At 41.6% G+C, this 27,931-nt stretch overlaps 1 protein-coding gene across 3 annotated transcripts; it reads left to right on the top strand.

The window, feature by feature from the left end:
• Window positions 1–4,784: 4,784 nt before the first annotated feature.
• NSG1 (neuronal vesicle trafficking associated 1) lies at window positions 4,785–27,888 on the top strand. 3 transcript variants are annotated; one of them, XM_085059818.1, is made up of 5 exons: window positions 4,785–4,919; window positions 5,388–5,538; window positions 9,220–9,336; window positions 19,958–20,068; window positions 25,240–27,888. In XM_085059818.1, exons 2-5 carry the CDS (start codon window positions 5,410–5,412, stop codon window positions 25,438–25,440), a joined length of 558 nt encoding a protein of 185 aa, XP_084915944.1. In that variant the 5' UTR covers window positions 4,785–4,919; window positions 5,388–5,409; the 3' UTR covers window positions 25,441–27,888. The 3 variants fall into 3 exon arrangements, with proteins under 3 accessions (XP_084915944.1, XP_084915946.1, XP_084915945.1); XM_085059820.1 differs by having other exon boundaries at window positions 5,385–5,538; XM_085059819.1 differs by having other exon boundaries at window positions 4,787–4,919; window positions 5,299–5,538.
• Window positions 27,889–27,931: the final 43 nt, after the last annotated feature.

The raw sequence follows: 27,931 nt of genomic DNA, 5'->3' as shown, positions 1-27,931 counted from the left end.
GATCTTATCCTTTAAATTCATGTAATGCTCTAAATTAATAGAGGATCATTTTGGATATCTACATGACCTTGTGTTACTTAGATACTGTTTGAGATCCATTTGTGTAAGAGCCAAAACATTATTGTGCTTCTCTAAATCAGGTAACTTTAGCCATTTAAATGACTGTTTAAATCATAAGCGGGATTAACCTGGGAAGAGATCAGTAAAAGATCAACCTTACTTTACCCCTAAAGCTGTGCTTCCTTGCCCTTAAGTATATCCCATCACTGCTGTCTCCCCAAATCCCTCTGCCAGACAGAGCTTTGCCTCCTCCTCCTCCTCCTCCCCCTGACTGTCACTTTTCTGCCCCAGCTTGGCAAAGGGGTGGGTCTGATATGATATTTGGGAATAACAGGAGGCCTGGAGAACAAATCATCTGTCTGTACTGATTCTCCTCTCCCTTTCTCCCCCAGACCCAGAGCATTCATCTCCCTGCTGTATTTTGGCACCTTCTCTCCACCAAGAGATGAACCTGCAGGCCTGCAGATGGTGTGAGGAGGCACAGGACATAATCTGCCTTGCAGCACAATTTATCCCTTCTGCTGCACCTGCAGGCTCAGAGCACTGATTCTCAGAGCAATCCTTCTGGCTTTTACTGCCCTGTGTTTTATGTGGGTGTATCACTGATTGTTGTGATACAAGCTGCAGTTAAGAAATGCTGCTCTCAAAAACCTGAGTGCTTAGAACTTCCTCTGTCTCAGCATTAGTCCAATGTGTGGACTACATTCTTTCTGAAAAATCTTATTTATATGTCTATGTATGAATTCAGGATGATGGATGCCAGACTTGAAAAATGGTTCCATGTTTTAAAGAATTTCACAGCTTTCCAGTGACCATTTCTCAATTTTGCCCAAAGAAGAATTCAACCTCATCCTTTTCAGCAATTTTGGAAATAACAGATGTGCATTCTTCAGTGTCAATACCTTTATTTTCATTTGACAGTTCAACAAATCTGACAGTAAGTGAAAATCACTATTTTTTCATATTGCTATTTTCTGTCATCAAGGTATCACTTTTGATGGGTGATGTGAACACAGGTTCAGTATTCATATATCCATTACCCATTTCAGTATGAATGTCCCAGTTCTAGAGTTTTTCAAACATAAGCCTCTCACGTATAGAAATCCAAGAATAAAATCTTAAAGAAAAAGTTAGGTTTTAGCTTCACTGCTCCCCCAGTCTGGATTTACTGGGCAGAGGGAAGGACTAGAGGGTTTATATAAACTTGGCACTGCCTGGAGAGGTGAACTCCTGGTTGTATCATGTGCTAGGAGCCATGAGGCTGGCTCTACCTGGCTGGCTTCACCATGCATTTCCTGCCTCTCCTTTGGTGCATCTCTTAATCCAAGTTCCTATTGCTGACTAAGAGTTTAATATAATTTCTGAAGATTATTGGCTTCCTAAAATGGATTGGTGAGAATGCTCCTCTTCTTCAGTGTTTGTAAGGAACCTCAGATACCAAAGGGTCTGGATGCTTTTGGGTAAATAAACTGCTGGGACACCTGACAGACAACAATAGGTAGAGCTGCTTTCCTTCAGCAGAGTTTGTTCCCTTTCATGAATGCTTATGTTGCACAAGCAATTGCAGCATTGCCCTGCATCAGCACTGTTCCTAATCCTGATTTGGAAACATCAACTGTTAGCTTGACAAAGCGTGACACATGGCACGTTGAAGTGTTTTCAGCTGCACTAACACAACAAATTGTAATGACTCCAGAAGAGCCATTTCAGTTGATTGTGTCAGTAAACTACAACCCACAAAGAAAAAGACATGTGGCCAACCTGAATAAAGCATCATCAAATCACAAATAATAGGTTAATTGTCACAATTTTGGCCTCATTTTTAGAAACAACTATTCTGCAGGAAAAAAAATCCTGGAATTTCTAGAGCTTTTGCCTGTGATGAATCAGAAGTCCAGCCCTATGGAACTTACCAGTTTACAACATTTCCTTAATTTCCATATGTAGAGACTGTGACTTTGTTCTTCATGTTTCTGCTTCAGAATGAGGGCTTGGCAAGTGTTCTTGGTTTAGGTGAAAATGTAGGCTGTCCCATGCAATTGGTGTTCCTCCAGCTTTTGTGAGACATGGGCTTACTGTTATTTAAGAAAGACTTCTGTATCATTTCCTAGACCAAGTGCCAGCAAACACAGGCTTCACATAATTTCCTTTTTTTTTTCCTCCATTAGTTTGTTCATTGTGAAGTACTACATCTGCTTGATGGTAGTGCAAATTTTCTGCTTTCATAGTTAGGCTGATGGCACACATAGTGAATTCTAACCTCACTGAGACCATTAAGGTTTCCGAGTAGGTAAATCAGGGTACAACCTGATTTAATGAGAGTAGCCACTAGGTCATCAATTCCATGTGTTGGCTGCTTTTTCTGTTGCCCACGAACCCACCAGGAGCTATCATGTCTCCTCAGAGGTAACTAACATGAGATAAAGATTGCTGGCCACGGTACTTCAGTGCCTCAGCAAGGATGTGTGTTATGTGTTAAGCACCTGGACCTTGAGTTACTTTGTAAAAGATAGAGGACAGCTCCTTCCCCAAATTTAAAACCCCCTGAATAACCACAGGAAAATGACCTACAGCAAGAGCCCTGGAGAAAAGAGGTGTGCTACTTTTAAAGAATCAATTTATTTTCAAATAACGTCTATGTTAATATACACCTTTTTGCTTCATTATGGCAGCAACTTCTGACTAGAAAGCATACCAGTTTTGTTAATAAGTTATTTCATTTCTTTCTTCTAAAACCATCAGTAGAAAACTATAGTTGGCTATTTGATATCAGAAATTAAAGCCTCTTAACTGCTCATTTTACATACCTGGCAAATAAAGACACTTATTAGTCACAGATATTTGTGCATGTGCATGTATATGCACACACAAACAGCTTTTTTCTTTTACATCATAGTCCATGGGGTGAAATGCACTTAAAATGGAAAAAAGTAAGCCACTGAGTGTAAATACTCAGTGGCAACAAGTATAGTATCCAGCCGCTTAACAAAAATATTTTTTCTGTAAGACTAGAAAACCAGGTAAGACTAGTTAGCATAGTTCCTAAAAGGCAGATACCATTAAAGGATTTCACAGTGGAAAAGAGAATAACACTGTGTAAACAGGCTATCCAAATTTCTCCTTGTCTATAACAGACACTAAAACAGAGTAACCTATGCATGTTCACATAACTAAGAAAAATGCCTCACTAACCGACTGGGGAATTTACATCCATTCATCTTAATCCAATACTGATACTTCCTCAGGCACACACTTAATACACAATAGCCCAAAGCTTTTGACCATCTTCAGCCAAAAGGGCTCAAATATAAAATCACAGAAGCTGGAGATGAAAGGACCTACTCAGTCAATTTGTTAAACCATTTGCTGTGTTATTTTGGCTCCCTGTAGTATACTGTCAAATACACTTCTGATCATCACTTGGACTTTTGATGTCATTTGGATTCTGAAGGACTTTGCCTTCACACACAAATGAATGGATTACACTCATCCATCTGTGGGTTATTCATCTGTTTTGTCAAGACAAGGGCTTTGCCAAAATGAAATAATTCGAGTGTTTCTTTTTTTCTAAGAAACCCCTTAATTTCCAGTCACAGGTGCAATTTTCTACATAAAATGAAACCCCTTTTCTTCTCCTTAACACACGCAAGTATGATTTATGAAATGTTACTCAGGTAAGACAAGCTTATTTTACACTTTATTTACTCAGGACAGAACACTGATGGGAGGAATAAATGACATAGACAAGATGATCCATGGCTGGAGACACGACTTGTTTTGTGCCACAGCCAGAAAGGGCCTCCAGCATTAGAGACCATCGACCTCAGGAAAACGGAGCGCATGTTGGATCGGGCAAGTGGAACAAGCCACGCAGAGAGCTGCTCATGCTGGCATCTGCGAGAAGAGGTTGGTTGGTTTTGAAGCACGAATCTGGCTCCAGGCTGAGCACCTGTCTGCCTCTTCTCCCAGAGCTGCCTACCATCCCAGGCACTTGTTGCATCGCCCACAGCGCTTTCCCCTCCACTGGCTGGGAAGCAATGCACCTGCAATCCTACAAGATGAGCATGCCGGTTGCCTTGGGTTATAGCAGACAGCGCAGTGAATATGAATCACTCTGGGTTTTTCCGCCCCGAGCCAGTCGAGCTGTAAGATGTCCTCTGTGTCTCGGCCGCGAGGCTCCGCAGTACGCCTCAGCCTGGAGTGACGCGGTCAGCGCTCGCAGCCCGCTTTGCGGAGCGGCCTCGGGGCTCTCTGACCGCCCGCTCGCCCCTTCCCGCAGCAGCGACCGGAGGGAGCAGAGCCGGCGAGCTCGCCGCGGCTTGGGCGGGGAAGAGAGGCCGAGGGCCCTCGCCGCCGCCTCGCCTAGCGCAGTGTCCCCGCCCGAGCTGCCGAGGCCGCCCTGGCCGGGGCTGCCGGGGCTCGCAGTGCCGGGCGAGGCAGGGCTGCTCGGGGCAGCACGGCGGCTCGGGGACCCCGTTAGCGCAGGGCACGGCAGCGGCAGCGGCAGCAGCGGCAGCAGCAGCCGCCCCCACGGCACGGCACGGCGCGGCCCCGCCCGGGGAGGGGCGCAGGGGCGGTGCGTCCCTCCCGGGCCTCGGCCGCCGCCCCCTCCACCTGCTGCCGCTGCGCCATCGCCGGCTGGGGGGAGCCGCCGCCCGCTCGTCCCCGCGGGGCCCCTTTGTGCTGCTGCCGCTGCTCCAGAGCTGCCCGAGCCAGGCGGCGGCTGCGTCACGGCCCCGGCGCTGCGGCCGCCCAGAGCCACCCGCGGAGGGAGAGCCGCCGCCTCGCCCCCCGCTCCGCCATCGCCGCGCGGCCGCGGCGGAACGACGCGCCCCGAGCCAGGGCCGGCAGCCGCGGCGGTGAGTGGCGGAGCGCGGCCGGGGAGCGCCGGGAGCGGGGCGGGGAAGGGGCGAGGGCAGCGGCGCTGCGGGGCTGGGGCCGCCGAGCCTCCGCAGGCTGCGGGCGATGCCGTGCCGTGCCGTGCCGTGCCGTGCCGTGCCGCGCCGTGCCGTGCCGCGCCGTGCCTTGCCGTGCCGTGCCGCGCCGTGCCGCACCGGCCCTCCGGCGGGCATCGGAGCTCCGGGCTGACGTGTCGGGGCTTTGGGCTGCTGCTCGCTCTGCGTGCTTGCGGTTTTTTTATTTTACTTTGATAGTAGAATCTCTGGCCATCGTTATCACTTCCCAGAACCTAACCGAGTCATAGCGACCAACGCGTATTTTTTTTTTTTCTTTTTCCAGAAGGTATTTCGGGTCCCCCGTGGGCTGGGAAAAGGTCTGGTTTCTGATATTTTGCATTTCTGTGCGTGTGTGCCTGTGTGTGCCAGCAGAAAATCCCTCTATCCTGGAAGAATGGTGAAACTGGGGAATAATTTCAGCGAGAAGAGCACAAAGCAGCCCCTTTTGGAGGATGGATTTGACACCATCCCCCTGATCACACCCCTGGATGTCAATCAGCTCCAGTTCCCACCTCCTGATAAGGTACAGTAAGCTTTAGTTTCCACCCTGGAGAATCACACCCAAATCTCAGGCAAACAACAAAAGAATAGGTTATGGGTAATGAGCAGCTTAGAAACAGCAAGAAATATGGGGTGTTTTAAGGCATGCTAGTTCCCTCTGGGGAAAAAACCCTAACAGCTAAGCTCATGAAAATCCAGTAATGGTGATTTGCATAAAAATCAGTGTGAAATGCTAACAATAAGCACATATAGATTTCAGTGCTGCTGCTGTATGAAACCTTTGGTGTACAAATGCAGCATCTCTATGCTGTATTGTCATAGCCCTTCTTATTCTGTATCTTTCTTTCTTGTATCTGGAAGGTACTGTGTATTCTCTATGAATAATGTGAATTTTCTCTGTCCAGAAAATGCCCCCCTGATGGGGGGATAGAACCCTGGTTTATTTCTCTGCAAGTTGGGCATGGGCAACAGAGAGCACTTCCATCTTCTTTCTGTGCTTCAGTAAGAAACTAATGCTAACCCCAGACAAGCTGGAATAAGGAGATGAGAACAGGCCGTTGAGTTTTCTCCTTGGCAATTTATTTTGTTTGAAAACCTCCAAATTGGTGATCCAGATATCCTCTGTAGCTGGAAGGGAGCAGTCCAATGAGCCGCTTACAGGTTGGAAAGGAAGTGTGCTTCCTGCATTCCTGATTAAATGCCTTGATTATTAGGGGTTTAATTTTAAAGATTTAGAAAGGTGATGTGATAGCCTGTAAATATGTTTATTGTCCTCACAATAAAGAATTCAGTAAGTGTTACTACACGTAAGGCACACAGAAATAGGATTTGTTTCAGGGTTTTCAGTATCCTGTTTTAATAGGATTCTTACTTGTACATTTCCCACATGCATCTGGTAATAAAAAGCTTTGTGCTCCTAACACAGTTTTCATTTTTGGCCTTGTGTCTTCCACGAGCTGAATTCTACTTCTAGTTAAACTGACAGCTCAAAACTCAAAAAAATTCACATAATCTTATCTTAGGGTAAAGAATTCTAGCTTTTAAAATTTTCCTTGGTGGAGTGTTGCTTGTAGGCAATACAAATAAATGTGTGATCTCCATTTTAATTGCTATCAACACCATTCTGTGTTGTGTGTGGTGACCAGTTGGCAGGCATAAATGCAATAAGCCAGAACAGCTGTTCAGGAGCCTGAGGGTCCATTTTATGCCCTCAGTTACATGGGTGTAAATCTTGGAACTGAGGACAAAATCACACCCTAAGGCTTTAGAACAAGTTAAGTCTTAACCGTGTCTGATACACCTGCCAACTGGTGACTGGATAGAACCGATTACCAGGGAGCAATGACCAAAGGAATTTGTTCTGTTACTGCACTGCTAAGCAGAAGTCTGAACGAGGGATCTGCATGGTAATAGGTTTAGCCTAAGCAGAGCCTCTGTAGTGAGCCCAGGGGGTTCTGGTTGCTCCTGTTAGAATGGGGTGGAACTCCTCCCACATGGATGGCATTTGCCTTGAAGGAAAGCAAATGTCCAGCTAAGCTAGAAGCTTAAATAAGGGAATATTTGATTGGTTCTTCCACTCTCCACTGTCCAATTGTATATTAGCTTTCTTTTCCTTTGGCAAACATAGAGGGGGAAAATTAAATACATGAATTTATTGGTCCTGCTGGTGTCCTTCTTAACTGGTTAGTCATGGCAGTGTCTCTTTACTGATTGCTACAGACCAAAAGGCAGGAGTAGAGCAACTGATGTGAAAAAAAAGAAACAGTATTAAGAAATGATTGACACACAGATCAAATTCTGTAGTATGCAGACACTCATGTATAATGAACAGGAGTACATACTTCATATATCTATGCTCATTATTCAGTTGCAAGGCTCCAGCATGGCAGTGAAGCATAACTTCTTGAACAGTAGTGACTACAGCGCGAAGGATTTGATGATTTTGACAGTTTCTAAATTAAAGGGATGAAGTGATTTAAATTCATATTTAGATATGTTAAACAAAAGAAGACATTACATAACCAAGCAGTTAGAACTGTACATTCAGTGTCAGCTGAATGTGATTTGAGTTGCCTGAGATTATGCAACATTAAGGGGGGAGGAAGGGAACTAAAATGTTAAAAAGCATTCCAGAAATCATCAGGCAGCTAACTTGCATGATGCTGTTGGGCAGCTATAAAGTTAAATAGGTAATAATTACCATCTTACTCATTATAGCTGAAAATAGGTAAGTAGTTTTTAAACCTGTGTCCTTAACAAGTATGTGCAATGCTGTCAAAGAGTTTAATAAACTTTATGCTACTGAGTCTAGGTGCAGTTACACATTCTAGTTACCATTCAGGGAAGTGATAAGAAGGGAACCCAAAGCTTGTCATTTCAGTGTCTGGCTACCTGAAGTGTCACAGTCTTAATTCCAGAAAGATGGAGAGAGACTATTTACAAGGGCATGTAGTGACAGGACAAGGGGGAATGGCTTCATACCAAGAGTAGGTTTAGTGTGAGGGTGGTGAGGCCCTGGCACAGGTTGCCCAGAGAAGCTGTGGATGCTCCATCCCTGGAGGTGTTCGAGGCCAGGTGGGATGAAGCTCTGAACAGCCTCATCTAGTGGAAGGGGTCTCTGCTCATGGCAGTGGGGTTGGAACAAGATAATCTTTAAGGTGCCTTCCAACCCAGGCCATTCTGTGATCCTGTGATAATTTATTTGCTATTAATACCACAGGCTGTGCTAAAGATAGAATTTGATTGTCAAAAATCTGAAAGAGTAGATGTTTGTTCCTTGGGAAAACGGATGAGATTGAGCAAATTGTAATAGCACTGTCAGTACAATAAACTGCACCCTACCTTGAGAGCAATACTTGGAAAAAGATCCTGAAAAATGCAGAAGGCAAAAATGAGGCAAATAGGTTAGGTATGTAAAAATTTTGTATGGTTAGAATGCCTGGGAGAACACTAGAGATATGACTGACGTAATGAATATTTTGGGAATACAGGTAAGGTGCTAAATTGTGCAGCTTGGGGCAGTAGTTCATAGCAAGGAATAAACTGAGGAGCCTTGGGTGTTCTAAGAAATCTCATTAACACAAGGGTTCGTGTGCATCTTGCTGCTTGCAGCTGATAATTCAGAAATTAGATGTTAAAAATAAGAGTGCCAAGGGCCATAGTCTATCACATAGCAAATAGCAACTAGACTACATAGGTTATTTCCCTTTTTTTTTAAACTCAAAATCCTGCCACCAAAGAACATGGCATCATCATCAGCGAGATTTTTATGGGTACTCTTCAATAATCTTCTGTTGGTCTTCAGTTTGAAATCCCATTAAGGAAATTTCCTGAAGCAAATGGAGGTGGCAATTTTCAAGTTATACAAAGTGGGAAGGTCCATGATTTGATTTGACCTATACTTGCCTAATATAAAAGCATGGTATCATCGCAGATGAAAAAATTGAACCTTTGTGAAACTGTTGCATGAGTATTCCTGTAGGTCCATCAAAATCACTTGGAGAGGTAAGTTAGTTGATGATTGATATGCTGGAAAAAATAAGTAATAATTTAGAGCTTTTAAACAAGAATTACACAAAGTGGGGAGGGGAAAAATACAGTGCTACATGTGGTTGTAAGGAGATAAAATAAGAGTTAAAGAATAATTAAGGGGTTTGTGGCCAACTTTAGCTGCCTATTTTGTGATTGTTTCTTTTTCTTAAAGGTTGTGGTCAAAACAAAAACAGAATATGAACCTGATCGCAAGAAGGGAAAGTTCCGTACTCCTAAAATAGCTGAATTCACAATCAGCATCACTGAAGGGGTTTCAGAAAGATTTAAGGTAAGCATGCTATCTGAAGATGTTAATGACTCAGTTGTGTTCGCAGAAGTGCTTAAAATCAATTGCTGATTGTAGTCAGAACTCGCTGTAACAGAGTGCCTGTTGTGGGTATGGCTGGACACGAGAAAAAGCAATTCAATGTTATAATAGTTCAGTATTTAACAATTAGAAGGAAAATCAAATCTTTAGGCATTATTGGTTGTAATCCCTCAGTGGCAGATGAATTCTGAAGGCGTTTCTGTCGGTGTGTGGGATCAGAATGTGCCTTGCCAGGGTGTGTGTGGGCTGCACCCAGGGAGTGCTCATGGCATGGGTAAAGCTCCTGTTTGTGTTGAAGGACAAGAACCACCAGAACATTTGTTTTCTTTTTGGCTTCTTGTTTATTACTGTGGCCAAACCATTCTCTTAAAAGCACTGTCATAGTCCATTATGTATTTTTTATAGTTAAATATATGACTTGGCAGCTCAGAGATATATAGCAGAGCTCTTTCCTATGAGTTTTCCTGGTCCAATTTAATCTCATGGTTTGGTGACGACTGTTACTGTCAGATGGCATTTCAGCAAGAATCTGACTCAGATTTATCCTTTAGTGTCCACATCCTTATTACTCCCTTCATTAGTCCCATGGGAAACCCAAGAACTTAACTGGTGCAAGGCTGGAATTACCTTTCCCCTTCTCACTGGAGGATAGGTTTTCTTGCTCTGTGTAAGTAAAGCAAGACAGGAAAGTTGGCACTTCAGCTTGTGCTTCCCTGTAGTTTTAACAAAGGAAGACTGGAGCTTTTCAGTGCTTTTGATTTGGCATCTTACCCAAGGATGCCAAAACATTTTTAAGCAGTAGGCAACCACACTCTTCAGTGCACAAGTACAAATACCTTTGGAAAGCCTAACATTTAATATGAGGGGGAAATACAGGTTTTCAGTAAAGATGTGGATTCTCTTACTGTTGCACCATTCTAAACTCTGTCTGCATGACAGGAGTTTTAGGGCACTCCCACAGATTTTGGCACTGTTGTTCCTGAGCAGTGCTCTAAAAGCTGCCCAGGCCCAAGCTGACCTTCAGAAGTGTACATGCAGCTCTCAGTGGAATCAGAGCATGCTAAACAAACAAAGTGAAGGCTCAAGGAGGGATTAGACTATATTTGGAAAGGAACTTTGCAGAGTGTTGCTGCGACAAATATTTTAAGTGCCACTCACCTGGTGGAGTCTTCAGCCATGCAGTGAAGCATGCAGGTTCCCAGTCAGCTTTGTGGGGAACCACCCCAGCTAGCCAAGAAGAGATGTTATGGGGTGTGGTAGGGTTTTATCAAGGAGGTAAGAAACCTAGTTCCAGTTTTTCCTATTCCTTGAGCTGGGGCAAGGACATCCCATCCCTCAGGGAAAATGCTACATTCTGACTAACATTCCCTCTTCATCCTCCTGGCACCACAGTACCAGTCCTTGAGAGTAATCCCCTTCCTCTCAGGTGAGGGTTGGGTAAATGCAAATGGACAGCTCAGAACAAGGAGAGCTTATATCTGGCTGTCTTTGTGCGTGTCCTGGTCACACTAAGGTGATTGGAAAGTGCTTACTCTGTCGTAGAAGAGAAGGGAGAGGCAGTTTTTTGTTTGAGTGCCCTGCCAGGACTTTGGTTCCAGGCAGCTGAGCAGCGCCTAGACCTGAAGAATTTTGTACTTATGGTTTAGCAGTGGGGCCTAAGGAATTTCATCACTGGAACATTAAATTGTAGCTAAGGAAAGGTTTTGAATATCTTAGTCACATGTAAAAGGTTTGTGCATCCTTTTGTAAATCTGGGGGCTGGGTTCTGTCTTTGTTGGGAGAGCTGAGCAAATGAGACCTTGCTGAAAACAAATAAATACTTGTCATGCTATTGGATAGTCTATTCTAATTTGTATAGCTGAACAGTTAAAAGCCTGACGATTTTTGCATTGCATTTTTATATACCTTTGGATGGCATACTTAAATAAAGTATCCCTTAGATATTACTTTATGGTGATCATTCTGGGATTAATCTCATACTACAGGGTTGCTAGGTTTTGCTGCTAGGTAACTACTGCATCAGAGAGAGGTTTCAGTAAGATTTGGTATCTCTTGGGAATTGCAGGGTGATTCACATTGGGGCTGTAAGTCTAGGTTTCTAAAGAAGAGTGTGGGGATTGATCAATTAGGAAAACCGTGGTTCAGTTAATTGAAAATAATGTTCATGCAGAACATTCCGGTCCTAAAAATGTCCCTTAATCTCTATATAACAATTTTAGAATTGAATTATGCTGCTTGCAACATTTTAAAGAAAACTGACTAGTTCTCCAGCGGGGATGACTGTCGTATTCACCACTCCCAGTAGTAAATATTTCATGAATAATTGATAACATTTCATAAATATGTAGATGAAAAGTACTGATTGTGTGAGGTTTTCTCCTGGGTCCTTATTAATTGTGAACCATCATGTTAACTTCTGCTGTTGATTCTGAGAGAGCAAAAAGATATTTGTTTGAAAATTAAATATTTGCAATAATTATGAAATGCATTATTTAACTGGTGAGATATTGACTTTGGCTCGTGTTCATGAAAAAACTTTCAGATGCCATTTTAATGACTTCAGTATTGTACATCACTGATGCACAAGCTTGCCACAAGACACAGCCCAAATGTTGTGCTAAAAATAAAGCAAGTCAGTCAGTCATATTTACTAATAATTCACATGTGTATTCTAGGATGTACTTCTTAAATAAGGGGAAAGCAGATTGCATTTTTGGGATTCAGCAGTGCAGATAGTCTAAAGCTGTTCTTGAGAAGTTACACATTATAACAAATGAAGCCACTCCAGCATGTGCTTATGTCATGTAGATAATTTGGTGTTTTAGCACCTGGTGAATAATCAACTATAAAATGTATTTTCTGCATTCAAGCGACATTACCGCAGTTATTGTAACAGAGCTGAGAATGTTTACAAAGAAAACTTCAAGTATAATTTTCCTTTATAAAGCCACATTCTGAATTCAAATCAGAATCTCTCAGAAGAATGTGAAGAAATTAATTTATTTTTATGGCACTAACCACACCAAGGAAGGTGTGATTTTTCGGTGGAGATTATTTCCCACTGAGAAACAGAAGTCTTGCTTTTGTTCTTTGAACAGTGTAGGCTGATGTGGGGAGTTGGTTCTTCACATCTGGAAAGCAACTTGGAATGAGGCAGATTTTTCTCTCTTGTAAATTGTCTGTTGTACAGAGTAACACAAGGCTGGCAATGTCATATCAAAGGAGCCTTGTGAATCAGGACATAGGAGGAAGTTAGAGCAGAAGAAAATTGATGGTATGAGTTACTCAAGGCCAAACCTTTGCCTCCCCCATTGGCACAGCAGTGTTTTTACAACCTCCAGTTGGATTTTGTAGTGAGATGTCTACTCTGGCACCCACTGATGGGGCTACAGCTGGCAGTTGTGTACAAACACACCAATTTAAAAAAATCTGTTGTAGCAAAGCATGAATTTTTTCCCTGCCTTTGAGAAAACCTCAATAAAGAACATTTAGAGGTATTCTGAAAGCAAACACTGATTTTTCATAATAAATTTCAAGCCCTTAAATCAACCCAAGCTGTGATATGCCTTCAGCCTTTTGTTTCTATTCAAAGGCAGTTCAGTTCTTCTGACTATCCTTGACATCTCTACATAGATCTAACTGCAGAGCCAAAGCCTCAAGCTTATCTTTGTGCTAAGACCTTATGGTGCAAGCTCTGGACTATCAAGTAGCAAGCAGTTGTTGAAATGTCTGCTTGAGGTTATGGAAGAGCAGTTGAAACTTCAAGATCAGTTCTTGCAGTTTTACCTGGTCAATTTAAGACTGCAAAAATGTATGCAATATATATCTAACTGTTCAGGGGTTTTTTTCTATCTTAAAAGGAGCATCTTTCAAACATGTTTCTGCCTCAGCATTTTTGTACCTCTTCTTAGCAATGCCAGTGATTGTTGCTGCAAAAATAATCAGAAAAAAGGAAAACAGTTCTCTCTTCATCGCTGTGTGATTGCTTTGTGTGTTGAGTAGCTCTTTGCTCCCACTTTAAAAGTCTGTTAAGAGCATGAGATGTCAATTGATTCCTGTGCAGGTATCACTTCCTTAAGTGTATTCTGTGTCTGTCACTTAGTGCTGGAAGAGTGACAGGTACTTAACTGTCATTAGTAGTTCTGTTTCTCCAGTGGAACTACTCACAGGATTAAAGTTGCTCACAAGTATAAGTGTTTGGCAGGCTTTTTGTTTTTTCATTACTACTTCAAATAAGAAAAATAAAGGAGGTGGTTCTTTCAAAGTAACTATTATCTTAAAGTAATTGATGTAAGTAAAGGCACTGCGTGGCAACTGTCATTTTTCCTTTTTTTTATGTTTGATCTTCTCTAATATGACATTGACAATCCTCCTGCTAAATTTCTGGTTGAAAGGAATTTTATAGTCAGAGCTGGGAGATGTAAGTAAAGTGGATGCTTAACAGCAGCTCCCCTGCTGTAAGTCAGGTGTCCTCTGCCATTGTCTCCATTAGAAATCCTTTTACTGGAACAGAACCAGTCACACTGGTGACATAGAAGATGTTTTGGATCTCTCCAGATATATCACTTAAATAACCTTTTCTCTTCTGTAATGACATTATGCAGCCTTTTTCCTGGCTTCAGTAATATCTTCTGGGTTTGTATGGGAAGGTAGTAAGGTTATTATATTGGTGCCACAGGGTTTCTTGAATTGCTTCCTCAGATCCCTGTTGTTAAGGAACTAATACATGGTGCCATGTGATGGAAGATGACAGGAACATTGTCATGAACAGCTGAGTTAAGCTGCAGTTCTAGGATCTCAGGGCCAGTGCTGCATTAACCTGTTTTTGTCTAACACTGTGTCCCTCAGGTTTCATTAATCAATTCCCTTGCAGACTGGTCCTGTTGTCTTGCACTGTCGCTGTTAATAAGCACTGGTTCTGTAGCTAATTTTCTCTTACTGTCCTCATGAATCTGTCTGCTTTTTTTGCTGCTGCTCCCAGTCATTTCCAGGTAAGCATCCAAGACAGTTCTCTCCTGCTCTTTGTCATTTCTATTTGAGAAGGACAGTGTTTTGATTTCTGCTGCTTTTTCTGTACAACCTGCCCCAAAACTATCATCCTCTTCAAGCACAAAGTTTTGATGGGAATGTTGTGGTGAAGAAGTTGAGTTTAATAGATGGATATCAGTCATATAGCTAAACATGACACGTAATGTTAGAAATACTCTTCTGAAACAAGGCACCTGGTTGTCTTTTGGAGTCACTGGTCATCCTGTATATTCCCATAGCAAGTACAGGACATTGTACCAGGCTGTTCTGTGTAATTTACATTGCTCTGTAAATGAATGTGAGTCAAATGTTGCATGTATAGATGTAAACGTTCCATTTTTCTTTCACATTGCTATTTCCCACAAGGTGAACATTTCTTAATCCTTCAGTGTGTTGTTTCAGACATGTTTTTCATGTAAACTTCCAGGGACAGGCTGAGGTAATAGCAAACAAGAGCATAATTTTGCAAAAGCAGTGATAAGTGGAAAGCTGATTTTCGTGTTCTCTGACGCACTGGTAGAGGGCATTGTGCAGCTGGAGATGCAGGATTTTAGTGGAGAGAGGTGAAATGGAGGTCATGGCCATTAGCAGGAAAGTCAATGCAATGTTTTACAAATTTTTGTCTGTGGGATGTAGCCAGACACAATCTATTGTAATTACAGACCGTCTGCCTAAAATTCTCTTGTAGTTTAAATTGGATAGCAATAATCTTAATTTCCTGTCCTAAGTGGTCACACAGAGTTGCTGTATTTCACCCCAGAGGTCTCTACATTTTACTGGTGAGCAAAGCATCAACTGGCTATAAATCACTTCATATAAAAGGTGCTCTATAAGTGTATGTTTTCACTTTTCTTGTTCAGTGCTGGCAGCAAGTCTGTGCCTTGCACTTTACAGAGAGATCAGAAATGAAAGTTGTGTTCCCAAGAGGCTGCAGTTGAAATTGATAATGCATAGATGTAGAGCAGAGATAAGATGTGACCAAGTACCAGTGATTGAGCAGTGAAAATCATTGCATATCTTGTTAGTTCCACGTTCGTTCCACTTCTTGTAATAACACGAATGCTTCTGCATGGGTTTGTGTGCTGATGGAAGGAAAAGCATGAAGGAAGGCATGGTGCAAAGCAGCCCAGTATGAGTGGCTTAATGAAAGAATCTCAGGCAAGAGGAAGAGGCATTAGACAAGTAGAGGTGAAGGCAGAGGAGAAGTGGATGGTACCCAGGCTTTGGTGGGACAGTGGGATAAAATGGACTGAGAGCAGCAAAAAGGGTAGACTTGTGCATGCCGTGAAACATGACCAAGGAAGGGTGTGAAGTGAAGCAGGCACTGTTGGTGCAATTGATGAATTTTGCTGTAGTATTCCAGCTTGATTAAAAAAGGAGTCCAAATAAACATTGGTGGAGTGAGGAAGGAGGAGACTGCAGTAGCCAGGCAGAGAAAATACAGCTTGCAGTGTTCCACAGCTGAAGCAAAGTAGCATGGACTGACTGGGAAGATCTGCTAGATCTTATGGTAAAGGCCTTTCACAAGCTGTTTACATGCTAGTGTAGTTGTCAGATATGGTGAGTTTCAGTTGTTCAGCTAACTGCTTACAGAGTCTGAAGACAGGTTTTTTGCTGTGGGTATGCTTAGTTCATTCATTAGTCATCTCTCATTTTGATTACTCTAATGGCTTCTGGCTAGACATTGTCCTTCTTCTGCTCTTCACTTACAATCTATTCAAAAATCTGCCACATACATAATATCTTGTCATCTTCTCTGTTCACTTCGTTTTGCTGCCAGATCCCCTTAAAACTAACTTTAAATGTCACGCTCAAGATGAAAGCAAAATCCCACTTTGAATTCCCAGTTAAAAGAAATGGTTGTTTGTCCTATCTTATAGTTATTTCAAGAAAAGTATTTTAAAAGTCCATCACTCTTGTGGTGTGGCAGTTGTCTGGGAGTTGTGCAGGATGTACATGGCAGTGAAGATCATAGTAATTCACAAGACTTCTGCTTGTACTGTGTGGGGTCCTGCATTGCCAGCTGGCTACCACAAAAAGGAGATTCAAGATTTCCTTCCAGAAGAAGGCAAGTGGTGCTTGTGCATGCATTGCAGCTGTAGCTGCCTGAGGAAGAGGGCAAGTTGTGAGCAGTGTGTTGGTAGGAAGAGAATAACTTTAGTTTATAGTGAGTGTGTGCAGATGCTGTGGAAGAAAGCAATAAAATGGCAGCTTTGGGGTTGCTGCTGGTCTGAAGAGCATCTTGTTGCCTTCTCTTTCTTCACACATTTATTTCTGAGAGGCATCTGGGAGGAGAGGGCTCAGCACGGAGGCACAGAGGTAGGGTTGCAGTGTGTTAGTGGCCAGGGAGAGAAGCTGACTGCCCCAGGCTCAGAAGTGAACATGGGGATGTGACAGTTGTGGACCATCAGTGGTGGGCTGTTATGAGAGTGAAGAAAAATGGCTATTAGAAGAAAGAGAAGGGTTTTCAGCTTGAAAGGGAGAAGTGGATTGGATTAATAGGTGATGGCAATCACCTTGGAAAGAAATCCATCACTAGATTGCTTCTGTGCTATTTGTATCTGCAACTGCCCTTAAATGGAAGTTGTATTCTGAAGGATGGTAAGAGAAGGGAGCTTCTCTCTAATAGGAAAGAGACAAGAGTTTACTTGATTAGGGATTTGCAAATGGAGTGTGATTGCAAATCATTGGAGATAATGAGAGTAAAAATTTACATGTTAATACCAAAATTAGTAACATTAGGAAATACAGTAAGTGAGAGCAAAAAATTCCTGTGAGAATTTTGAAGCAGGACCCCTGAGAGATCTTCCCATGCTTACTGTGAGGCAGTGGAAGAACTTGTACAAGCAGTGAGAACTCAGAGCTGCACACTGGTCACTGAAAACAGGTCTCAGCAAATCACCCCTGAGGCTGTGGCTCTGCAACTTGCCAGGCTCCAGCAGCCAACAAAACACTGGGCTTTTATCCTCTTTTAAAAAACAGTTCTTAGAGCAGTTCTGAAGCTTTGAAGAGTGATCCTGCAGTGATGGTGGAAATACAATGTTTTCTTATTGTCTTAATATTTAGTCTCAATTACAAAATAGCTTGTTAGCTAGCATGTTGTCTCAGTATGTTCCTGAGACTTCATCTACATGTCAGAATGACTACAGCTGGGAAATAACGTTGCAATTCTACTACTTGCTGCTAGTATAATGGCCAGGAGATATGGTTAAAGTACTTTGAAACTTGAGAATATTTTTCAGAACCTTTTAAACTGTTTGCTCCTATTTGTGGTGGAGACAAATACGAGCTGAGTTGATCTGTGCCATGGCAATTGTTCTGCCTGATATCCATGTTCATGTCACAGGCCTGTGCTCCTAAAGAGTGCAGCCTTTGCTGAAGGGGCTGGGGAGTCAGAAGCCTGGTTAAAAACCTGTCAGAAGGGCTGAGCTAGGGCATAGCTGGGCCAGGAATGGGGACAGTGTGTGTGTTAGGTTGGTTGGTATTAAACTGGGCCAGAGAATGACCAGAAAGGAAGGTGAAAATGTACTTTTCTCTTGGATTCATGCAGGACATTACTGAGGCATGGCAGATGTAAGCAGAAAATATGAGGCTTGCAAGACAGAGTGAGCTATCCATGTTAAGTTTTGTGTATACAAGCAAGTAATAAACTTGGAGAAAGACTAATTAGATACGAATCCTTGTCAATGTGAGGTTTTCAGAGGGTAATTAAGAATATGTTTTTTTCTTTTTGTGATCCAGTGACTGTTGAGAAAATGAACATGTTGCTATTAAGCAGAAAGGTCCTTTGCTCCATGTCTCATTTCAACTGGCATAGTTACATTGGTATCTACATTACTACTGCTAAATTACTTTTTGATCTGCAGTTCTCCCAGCCTCTACTCCGGTCTTCCTTTTCCTTGCCTTTTTTTTTCTTATTAAATTTTCTTATTTTTTTGCTTACTAAATCCGTGGCTTCAGCAATACACAATATTCCTCAACCTTGTTTCAGCCAGGAAATTTAACATGGGCTGTTGTCTGCCCATGATGAAATTTGCTTTCACAGCATGAGAAGTTCCTTAAGTTTATTGCAGTTCTGAAATGTCCTAATACCACTGCTGCACGCAGTTTGCAGTGTTGCAAAGTCTGCTAGTTCAGAGGTTTATCATAAGGGGGGAAGTGTGTGGTGGTTGTTTTTGCCAAGAGGCAAAGTTATGATCTTTTGTTGTTTTTGCTTTTTTATATACCAGATTATTCTTATTTCAGTTAATTGACCCTGATATGCCTAAATTGTCTTTTTAGTAGGTGTATATAGCTGGCTTACTCATCTTCCCTTAAAATTTAGATAATATTATGTTGGTTTTTTTAAAATGAATCATATAATCTTGTTTGTTTCTGTTTATTAGTTTCTTATGCTGTAGCACATGCCTGCTTCTTTCTAACTTGCCAAAAACAAATCTATCTCAATCACTCTTACTGCGTGATTAAGTCCATGACTTACTTATTTGTCTATCAGTAGAAGTTTTAGAATAATACAAACACATCTGGGTAATGAATGCTATTTACTCAGCTCTCACCTTGCACAAAACCAGGTCTGTAATAAAGAGCTTTGCACTGTAACTGCTGGCCAAAATTTTGTGCTTTCTCTCGTCAGTGGGTGACATAATTCTGCCTTATGTCACACAAGAAGGCTGCTGGTCTCCAGCTGCTCAGAGTTTATACCTGTGGGAGAGGTTAGCTTGATACTGACACTGATTTCAGATTTCTCTTAAGGTATGTTTGGACCTCTCTGCAGCCCAGTTTCAGGGCCAGAGGGGTGCTGAAGGACATGGTGAAAAGCCATGGAAGGCTGTCTGTAATGGCTTCTCTGTGAGCACTGTGGAAGGAGGTGCCACACAACCCCTGGAGGTCAGCCCAGGGTTGAACATGGTGTATTCCCTCACAGACCTGGCAGTGAACTACTCCTGGACAGTCTCTGTGTGATGCAGTAGTACTGTTTCTACCTATAAACTAAGGAGCATTGAGCAACCAAGAATGCAAACTACTGGTGTAACTATCCCTAAGTTCAGAGCAGGAGCCACAAGCTCTGATCCTAACAAGAGAGGACAGACATTACTTTCTTCATGCCCTGCAAGTCACCTCTGGATGACACCTGTGCTAACTTACTATCACCTGACTCCATTCTTGGACAGGCACAGGGAAAACAAACATGCTTACCAGCTGCCATAAATTAGACTTAGACTTACATCATCCCAATACTGAAAAAACAGCAGACACAAGCTACCTTGGTGTGCTGGCCTCGTGTGCCTTGAACAGAAATGCAGTCAAAAAAAGCCTTGCAGTACAGAGGCAACTGCCACTGACCAGATGATCCTTTCTTCTCTGAGAAGGGCAGGCTAGAAGCACTTATGTGCTGCTTCCCTGCTCTCCCTCAATAATTAAGCAGCTGGTTTTATCCTTTGCTTGATTTTACTGTGAAGTGCATTCACAGCTGACTACTGCTGCCTGCAGTAACAAGCAGCAATAGAATAAGCAGTGCATTACTAACATAAGCATCTTTTATTTTTCTTTACAGGTAACTGTGCTGGTCCTTTTTGCCCTTGCATTCTTAACGTGTGTTGTATTTCTGGTAGTCTACAAGGTTTACAAGTATGATCATACCTGTCCAGAAGGATTTGTTTTCAAGGTAAATTGCATACCCATTCTAGAAAAACAGTAGAGTATATGGTATTCTGTGTTGTTTTAGGCACAACCTTCATTAAGTCATGCTGTATTGCACAGATTTGGTGTTTCTTTTCATAGGTTAGTGTGCTTCCTGCTATGCTTTTTCTTCGTAATTTATAATTGAGGTTGTACTATTGCACAATATTAAGAGTTTTATTTTGCTAATCCTTAAAACATTGAAAATATAGCAAAAGTCCATACACTGTTGTCTTTCAGACTTAATTCACCTGCAGTTGTCTGGACAAAGCCCTCATTTATGGGCCATATGGTTTAATGCTGCACATTCTTCTAAACTACTGTGTCTTAGGAAATAAGAAAATGATGAAATGTGGAGAAAAAAAAATCTGGAACATGTGTCAAAGAAACAGTAGAGTGATGTTCTCATTAAGAGTAGTAGAGTTACTTCAGGGTTATTTTTGTAGGAAGAACTTCTTGTTCTAGAACAGTGACCTCCAAGCCCTACTGCCAAAAGTGATGCCAAAAAAGGGAAAACACATTTATTGGAAAAAATACTGGTTCTAACCAAAAGGGTGGCTGGGCTCACTTTATTTGTGTGAAATGGTAGTGCTGGCTCTTTTGCTATGACCTGGGCTGAAAGTCAGAAAAGTAACATTGATTTCCCAGTTGTAAATTTAACAGAGTTGAACTTGGCTGTAATTAGGTAAGAAAAGTAGTAGTGATGATGGCATTCTTCCCTTTTATTTTTTTTGTCATATTTAGCCACATAATGAATCAAGTGGGTACCCAGTATGAACTTCAAAAGGATTTAAGAAGGGATGGCTGCCTCAGCACTCCCCAACAATCATGTTCAGGATTTTATCTGTCACTTCAGGCACATAAATATCTTAAAAGAATCTAGTCCAAAATTATAATCAGTGATGCCCTTCCAGATTAATTTAGGTTCAAGCACTCAGTTGGTTACTGCTTTCCCTTTCAAGAGCAAAATATACTGTGGTTAGAATACTTGGCTGTAACTCAGGAGATCCAGCTTTTGCTTCTGCTGTTGGCTTTTTGTGTTGTCTCATACAGGAGGCACCAAAACCCCTGTGTTCATGTCTCAGGAGACAATAGGCGTCTTTCTTTCCTAAGCTTTCTCTTGGCATTCAGCAGTTTTGAATATGGACTGTATGTTTCTTTCAAGCTTGTCTTGATGTGATCCTGACTTGACAGGAATGACCAGTTACATGTTCCTGTGTAAGTCTAGCAGCAGTCTCCTGCTTCTGCTTCCTTTCACACTTGTCTTCTCCTTTGAGTTGCAGCCTTCTGGCTTCTTTTGGCTTTTCTTGCCAGTGTTGCACATATTTAAGGAAAGGACACTATCTTAGCTATATTTCAGTTGCCCTGTGACCAGTCTGGTTGTGTTTTTTGCTTTTGGGTCCTGTGTTTGGGAAAGAAGTTAGGCAGAACGTCTCACAGCTCATGCTCTGTTTTTAGGGTGCAGCACATACACAGGGCTGCATCGTGGTCACTTTCCTGGTGGTTTTATTTGAGCTGGTATTTTGTTTTGAGCTGCTTGATGGCATAATGCAGGAGACACAGCATCTTTGGTCATGTAACTCTTTTTAGAAAAGAGTTCTACAGGATAAGGATGTTGGCAAAGGACACAAGGCACACGAAATCTGTCACCTTGTGACTGACCAGTGTCTCTGTGCACTGGCTTCGTGCTTCAGGTGGACTCAACAAGGTGATCTGGCCTGGATGTTCCCAGGTTTCAGGTGCTGATGTGATTTCCTGGTTAAGGGCAAAGGTGTCCGTGCCTCAGGAAGCCTGGTGCTGCAGGAATCTCTGCATAAAGGCTGAGCTACCACAGCTCTGAGTCAGACTCACTCTTCTGTGCTTTGATGCTCTCATACATGGAGCAGTTCCAAAGGTTTCTGCTGTACTACGCCTCCAGGGCATGAAGGTGTGCTTAAAAAGGTGCTCATTTTCCTTTGTACAGCAATCTTATTTCTGTGCCTGCTTAAGCTTCCTGAGACAGCCTTAGTACTGCTGCTGTGCAGACTGCTTCTCTGGAGCACTCATCACTATCTGTTGGTGAGACTCTGCAAAAACCTGAGTGCACTTCCATCCTGAGCAATTTCCCCAGGGTTTCAGTATGTTCTGTACTGTATCTGTTTCCCTTTAGCTTCTGTTGCCAAAGCACCTGTGTTCTGTCAGACTCGTGGGCAGTACAGCAAAGTCACTTCAGTGCATTTAAGACCTCACCACCATCATCTGTTAAATTGGGAATTACTGACCCAGCAAAGTTAACGTGACAGAATATACTATTTATAAGTGAATACCACTGGAGTCTTCATGTCAAAGGAACAAAAGGAATCATCTTAATTCAGCCAGATCCAGACTGGCAACCAGGGTTTTCTCTGACAACAAAAGCCATAACCTCTAACTAATTTCTGAAATCGAAGGGTTGTGAAAAAAAGACTGGCAACTCACTCTGGAGCATCCCATTTTCTCCTCATGGCCTTCCTTCTTACTTCTCTCACCTGGGAGCCATGGAAACAAATAAAAAGGATGGAAATAAATGTTCTACATAGCTGAAAGTCTCAGGCAAGTGACAGGATAAGAATCAGCAGCAGTTCCCATCACTCATTTAGCAACTGAGTGCTGCATGGCTTGCCTTGACTGGGAGCTAAGCCAAGGGGCTGTCCTTGGGCAGTGCACAAGGGACAATGAGCAAAAGGAGAGGTTTTCCCATCTTTTCTAGAAGCATGAAATCCTGGGAGCAAAAATGCAGTCAAGAGAGAAACTGATGTGTGTTTCTTTAGGCTATTCTGTCAGATGTTTTGCATGTTTGTGAACACAAAAAAAGAAAAAAAATCCCAAACAAAAACAGCCCAAAATCATTACTGAGTCATTTTTGCCTGTTACAAGGAAAATTGCTTCTAAAGGCAACAGAAGATTCTGTGGCATTTTTTTCAGACTGTCAGTAATCTTGGCTTGTCTTCAGCTCTAATAATTGTATTTGCTTGAATTTCCTTGGCAGATTTCATTAGTTCAATGGATTGTGTTCCTTTCCCCATTTTAAATATTTAGAATTGTGATTACATCCCATGACTGGGTGAAATAATCACTACAAATATGTCTGTGTCTATGTACTTCTTAGTCATTTTATCACATCAGAAGTAGTGTCAGTTGTCCCAGATAAAACACGGATAATACTTCCAGAAGATGGCATGGTTGATGTAAATGAATATGCATATCAAAATAACTCTATTCCATATTCCTGGATTATGTTTTTGTAAATCTAGGTCCCAGTCTGGCAGCTAGCAAATACATTGGTTAGGAGCATGGGAAAGCCTCTGATGACTTACAGAGCTGAACAGACACAACTGCTGTTTAGCCAGGGTTAAATCCTGCCTGCTTTGTTGTGCTGCTTCAACAGAACTGTGAGGGAGACTTGCCCTGGCTGCTGCCTTGGCAAAAGATAACAAATCAAGGGGACCAGGGTGGATGTGGTCACCCTGGGCACTCCTGCCAGTGTGACACACTTTGAGGCTTCTGTCACACCCGTGGGTTTGAGCAGTGGGGTGCTGACTCTGTGGGAGGGCTGTTAGTTTAGTGACAGTGAGGCATCTTTGAGCCATCACTTGTGCCACATGATTGAATTATCAGGGGCAGGCAGGTTCTAAGACTATTTGTGGGCCTCTTGTTTTGGCAAGTATTCCTTTCTTCTTTCATACCTTTTGATGGCTTCTTATCATATTAGCCATTTTAGGATGCAAAATTTGTATTAAGCCAAGATGGTCCACTGGATCTTCTCCCATCCTGTTCTTTATGACTTAAAGCATTTGAAAGATTCTTTATGCCTCTTTTTTAAAATTTATTTTTGGCAAGGACAAAAATGAACTCAGAAGTAAATGTGGACATATTTGAGGTAGCATTCCATCTAAAACCCATGGAATTTTTGCATGTGTTTTTCTGCTGAGAAATTTCCAATATAAAATTTTGTTTGCTGAGTAGGAGAACAGTAGCAGTTCGAAGCTGCTGTGCTTTAGTATTATAAATTTTATTCCTCTGGTGCTGGAAGCAGGAAGACTGAACATCCTATTTCTTTTTAAAACAGCCAAAGTAGAAATGATTAAAAGTATTTTTCCTTAAGCTGCAGCTACTCCTAGCTTACAAAGAGCCAATTCAATTGCTCAGGTGACTGCCCTAACATATTGAAGTGTAAGGCAAGACTGGCTGGACTGGCCAGTGTGGCAAGAGGATCTGCAGAGACACCCCAAGACCTTCTGGGGCAAAACCTGGAGGGTCACCATCTATGTCCAAATAATTTTTTTTCTTTGGTGCAACAAACTGCTCTGTAGGCCCTTGCTGTACCATCACTGGAACAGTTGCTGGATTATACCTGTGACAAATGCACTGCACAAGCACATTCCCTCTGGGTTTTCAGATGACATCAAAATTTGAATCCTACTTAGTATTTTACTCTCTAAATTATCTATTTCACTTTCCAAAGCTTTGAGCATCTAGCAGGTTCTATTTAGTGCTCTTATACTCCTGGGAAATGAAATAATGGAGTCTCAGAGCTCCAGAGAGCTTTTTAAAAGCCTGCTGTTGGTTACATCTTTCTGACAATCAGGAGGGAAGTATTTTGTGTGTATGTACACACTTGCACATACGCTTGGCCACCCACAGTGTTTCCCTGTGTTAGCTACTGGGCTGTAAAACTGTTCATACCTTGGCACCAATATATCTGTATTAATTTTTTTGTCCCTCAGACTGCAAACACCAGGGTAAATTGCCTGAAGTTAATCTATCAGTAGGATATTGGACAGCTGTAGTTGCAAACCAAGCAGTTGGAATTCAGTGGGCAGGAATAAACAGCAAAATGTGGCTGGAACTGGAGATTAAATACTTTAAAAATAATTTCAGGCAAGCACATTTCTTGTATGTTAATTGTTCTGGCACATAAACCAGATTGGTCTTCCTGGCAAATGCACGAGTAGTTGAATGATTGCAGGGAGGAACATTTTGAACACAGTAGGACAACACTGTAGTTAATTGCTGTATGTTGCATCTTGACTCACACAAAGTGACTGTTGGCTTACATTACAAGGAGAAAAAAAACCCTAACCTGCTTCATGTGTGGGGGGCTGTATCTGAAATCTAAGCAATGGATTTTCTTTTCAGAATAATCAGTGCATTCCAGCTGGGTTGGAAAACTACTACTCTGAACAAGACTCCAGCGCTCGAGGGAAATTTTACACAGTCATAAACCACTACAACCTGGCCAAACAAACCATCACGCGCTCCGTGTCCCCGTGGATGACAGTACTGTCAGAAGAGAAACTGTCTGAACAGGAGACTGAAGCTGCTGAGAAATCAGCTTAGTATGATAAGCTAATTATTAAAACTATGTCATTGGAAGGTAACTAAGGGACTTCAAGGAACTTTTCATTAAATATAATTATGGATAATTTAGAGGTTACTCATGTTTATGGTGCAATTGCTTCTGTTTGCTGATACTGCTTTGCAAAAAAAAAAAAAAAGAAAAAAACGAAAACAAAAACTTGCTGCAGAACATTCATGGGCATAACCCCAGGTGCATATCAGCATTGCTGTAGAGCTTTGACACCGTTTTCAATGTTAAAAAAGAAAATCTAATGTTAGATATGTTCTTGCAGTTTATTGGATACTGATAGATTTTGTCACTGGATTTTCAGGGCTTGGACCTTAGATAAATCATGTGTTCTGCTGTCTGAACGGATACTTAATTTATTAAGTTTTTTCTTTGTCATTTTGCAAACTGAAACACCCCAGCCATAACTAGAGTGATCTCTTGTTTAGCTGAAAGCTGTAAGTAATCTTTAGTTTGGGCTCAAGCAAGAATGATAGTCAGCACTGACATCGGGGCGTAATGTAATGATTTGTATGGAGAAAGAAACTGTCAGGTCGCATTTTCCCTTATGTTTCCTTTACTGTTTTTTGTAAGTGATAATGAAGTTCTCTGCAACAAGGCATGCTCAATGTTTTCTTATTGCTGTCAACAGGATTTAACTGCATTTCCACTGTGGCTTTAGCATCTTGGTAAGGATGTGCACTGAAACACAAACTAGATAGACATTATGGAAAAACACAGGCAGTTTTAGTGGTGGGTGTTGAGGATAGTGTAAAAAATATACAGTTCAGGATGTTCTAATGAGAAATGACATCTTTTTTTCATACTTAAGAGGCAGAAAGCCTATTCACAGTACATGTAGTCCACTATGTCATTTGTTGGATACAGCTGAAGGAGTAATATGTCTAAATTTTCTCTTGTATTACATTCACATTTTCCCTTTTTATTAGTTAGAAAGAGCTTTTTGTTTATGTATGGTTTGCAGTTTTAAAACACGGAGCATCACAAGTGAAACAGTAGCATATTAGATACCACAACTGGCTGTTAAAGCCACATGTGAAAAAGAGTGAAGAGTAGAACTGTTTGTGTATGGCTTGGGAGGGGAAAAGACGTAGAAGAACATAGTATTGTGGATGCACGTTAAAGTTCCATTGTAATTACAAACTTACCTATTCTTTGTGTGAAATCATGTTTTCATTTTTATTATAAATCTTAAATATACATTCTAAAAAGACATCCTATTAATTTAACATACAAAGTGTGTGAAACATCTGGGCAAGGAAGTTGCCTTTTTATTCGTGAAACTTGAATGGGACAAGGGGGAGTGGACATGTCAAAAGTTCCTTTTTTTGGTAGAATCTGTACATAAATTAAGGGAAAACATCAATATAGGCTGTTTCTCAAGATTTGTAGTAGAACAGATGTGGTCAGCTCTACTTCTGTTTTTCTCCAGCAGAAGCCTGTCATCCCAATACAGTAAAAATAACCATTATGACTCAATGCTCTAGATTTGATAGGAAATGTGTATTACACAGTGCAGCTGTAAAAGGCTTTTTATTAAGTCATCATGGGATGTGGAATGCATAAGAAGCAATAAACTATGTGCCAGATTTTTCTTTGCATTTAAAAATATCAAGCTTATGTTAAGATCTTTAAAACATACCATATTTGCATTTTTTAACAGGCACCTGCTTTATTGAGTGTAATTAATTCACATGTAACTTTTGACATTTTCACTCTGTGCAGAGGAAGGAATAAGAATGATGCTGCTTGTTGAATAAAATGTATAGAAATATACATTTCAGAAGAGAGACAGGAAAACACACACATTTCATATCAACATATTTGTAGAGGACATTCAGATTTTACAGGATGGAAAGATCTGTTTCCCAAGACTGTCCTGCATAGAAATGATTCACGATACATCTCCTCCCCATAAATTTAGGACAATAAAAACTTTAATGCACAAGTAAATACTGATGAGAAACAACTTCTTTTTCTCCTCGTAACAATAAACAATAAAAATTAGCCTTACATTCTAGGAGAAACAGATTGTTTATGTGTCTTGAAGTCAAAACAATTTTTTCCTCTGATTTAAGAGGAGGGAGTTTGAGTCTTATCTATACTTGATTTTTGAGACATTTTTAGTTAACAGTTGCTCCCAGTACTTTAAAGAGTTTGACTTCAATATTATCTATCCTTTGGCTTTGTTCCAGCATCCCAGAACATCTGTTTCATTGCACAATCTGTTTGTGTTGTATTCTCTCTTTTCACCTCCAAGTAAAGCTCTTTAGTTGACTCCTTATCATTCTTACTACTATTAGATCAAGCTGATTTCTGAGTCAAGTAGTTTGAAAGGATTAGAAGTAGAGGTCATTTATGTGCGAAGTGATCACTGTGTACTGAAGTGGTGTGATGAAATAAACGCCTGAGACAGCGTAGATGCTTTTGCACAGTAACAGTTTTCTCTTGATCTGGGTTGGG

Source organism: Lichenostomus cassidix, chromosome 4 (assembly GCF_008360975.1).
Source record: "Lichenostomus cassidix isolate B80296 chromosome 4, HeHo_3.0, whole genome shotgun sequence".
Taxonomy (NCBI): Eukaryota; Metazoa; Chordata; class Aves; order Passeriformes; family Meliphagidae; genus Lichenostomus; species Lichenostomus cassidix.
This window is presented reverse-complemented; position numbering and strand designations above follow the sequence as displayed.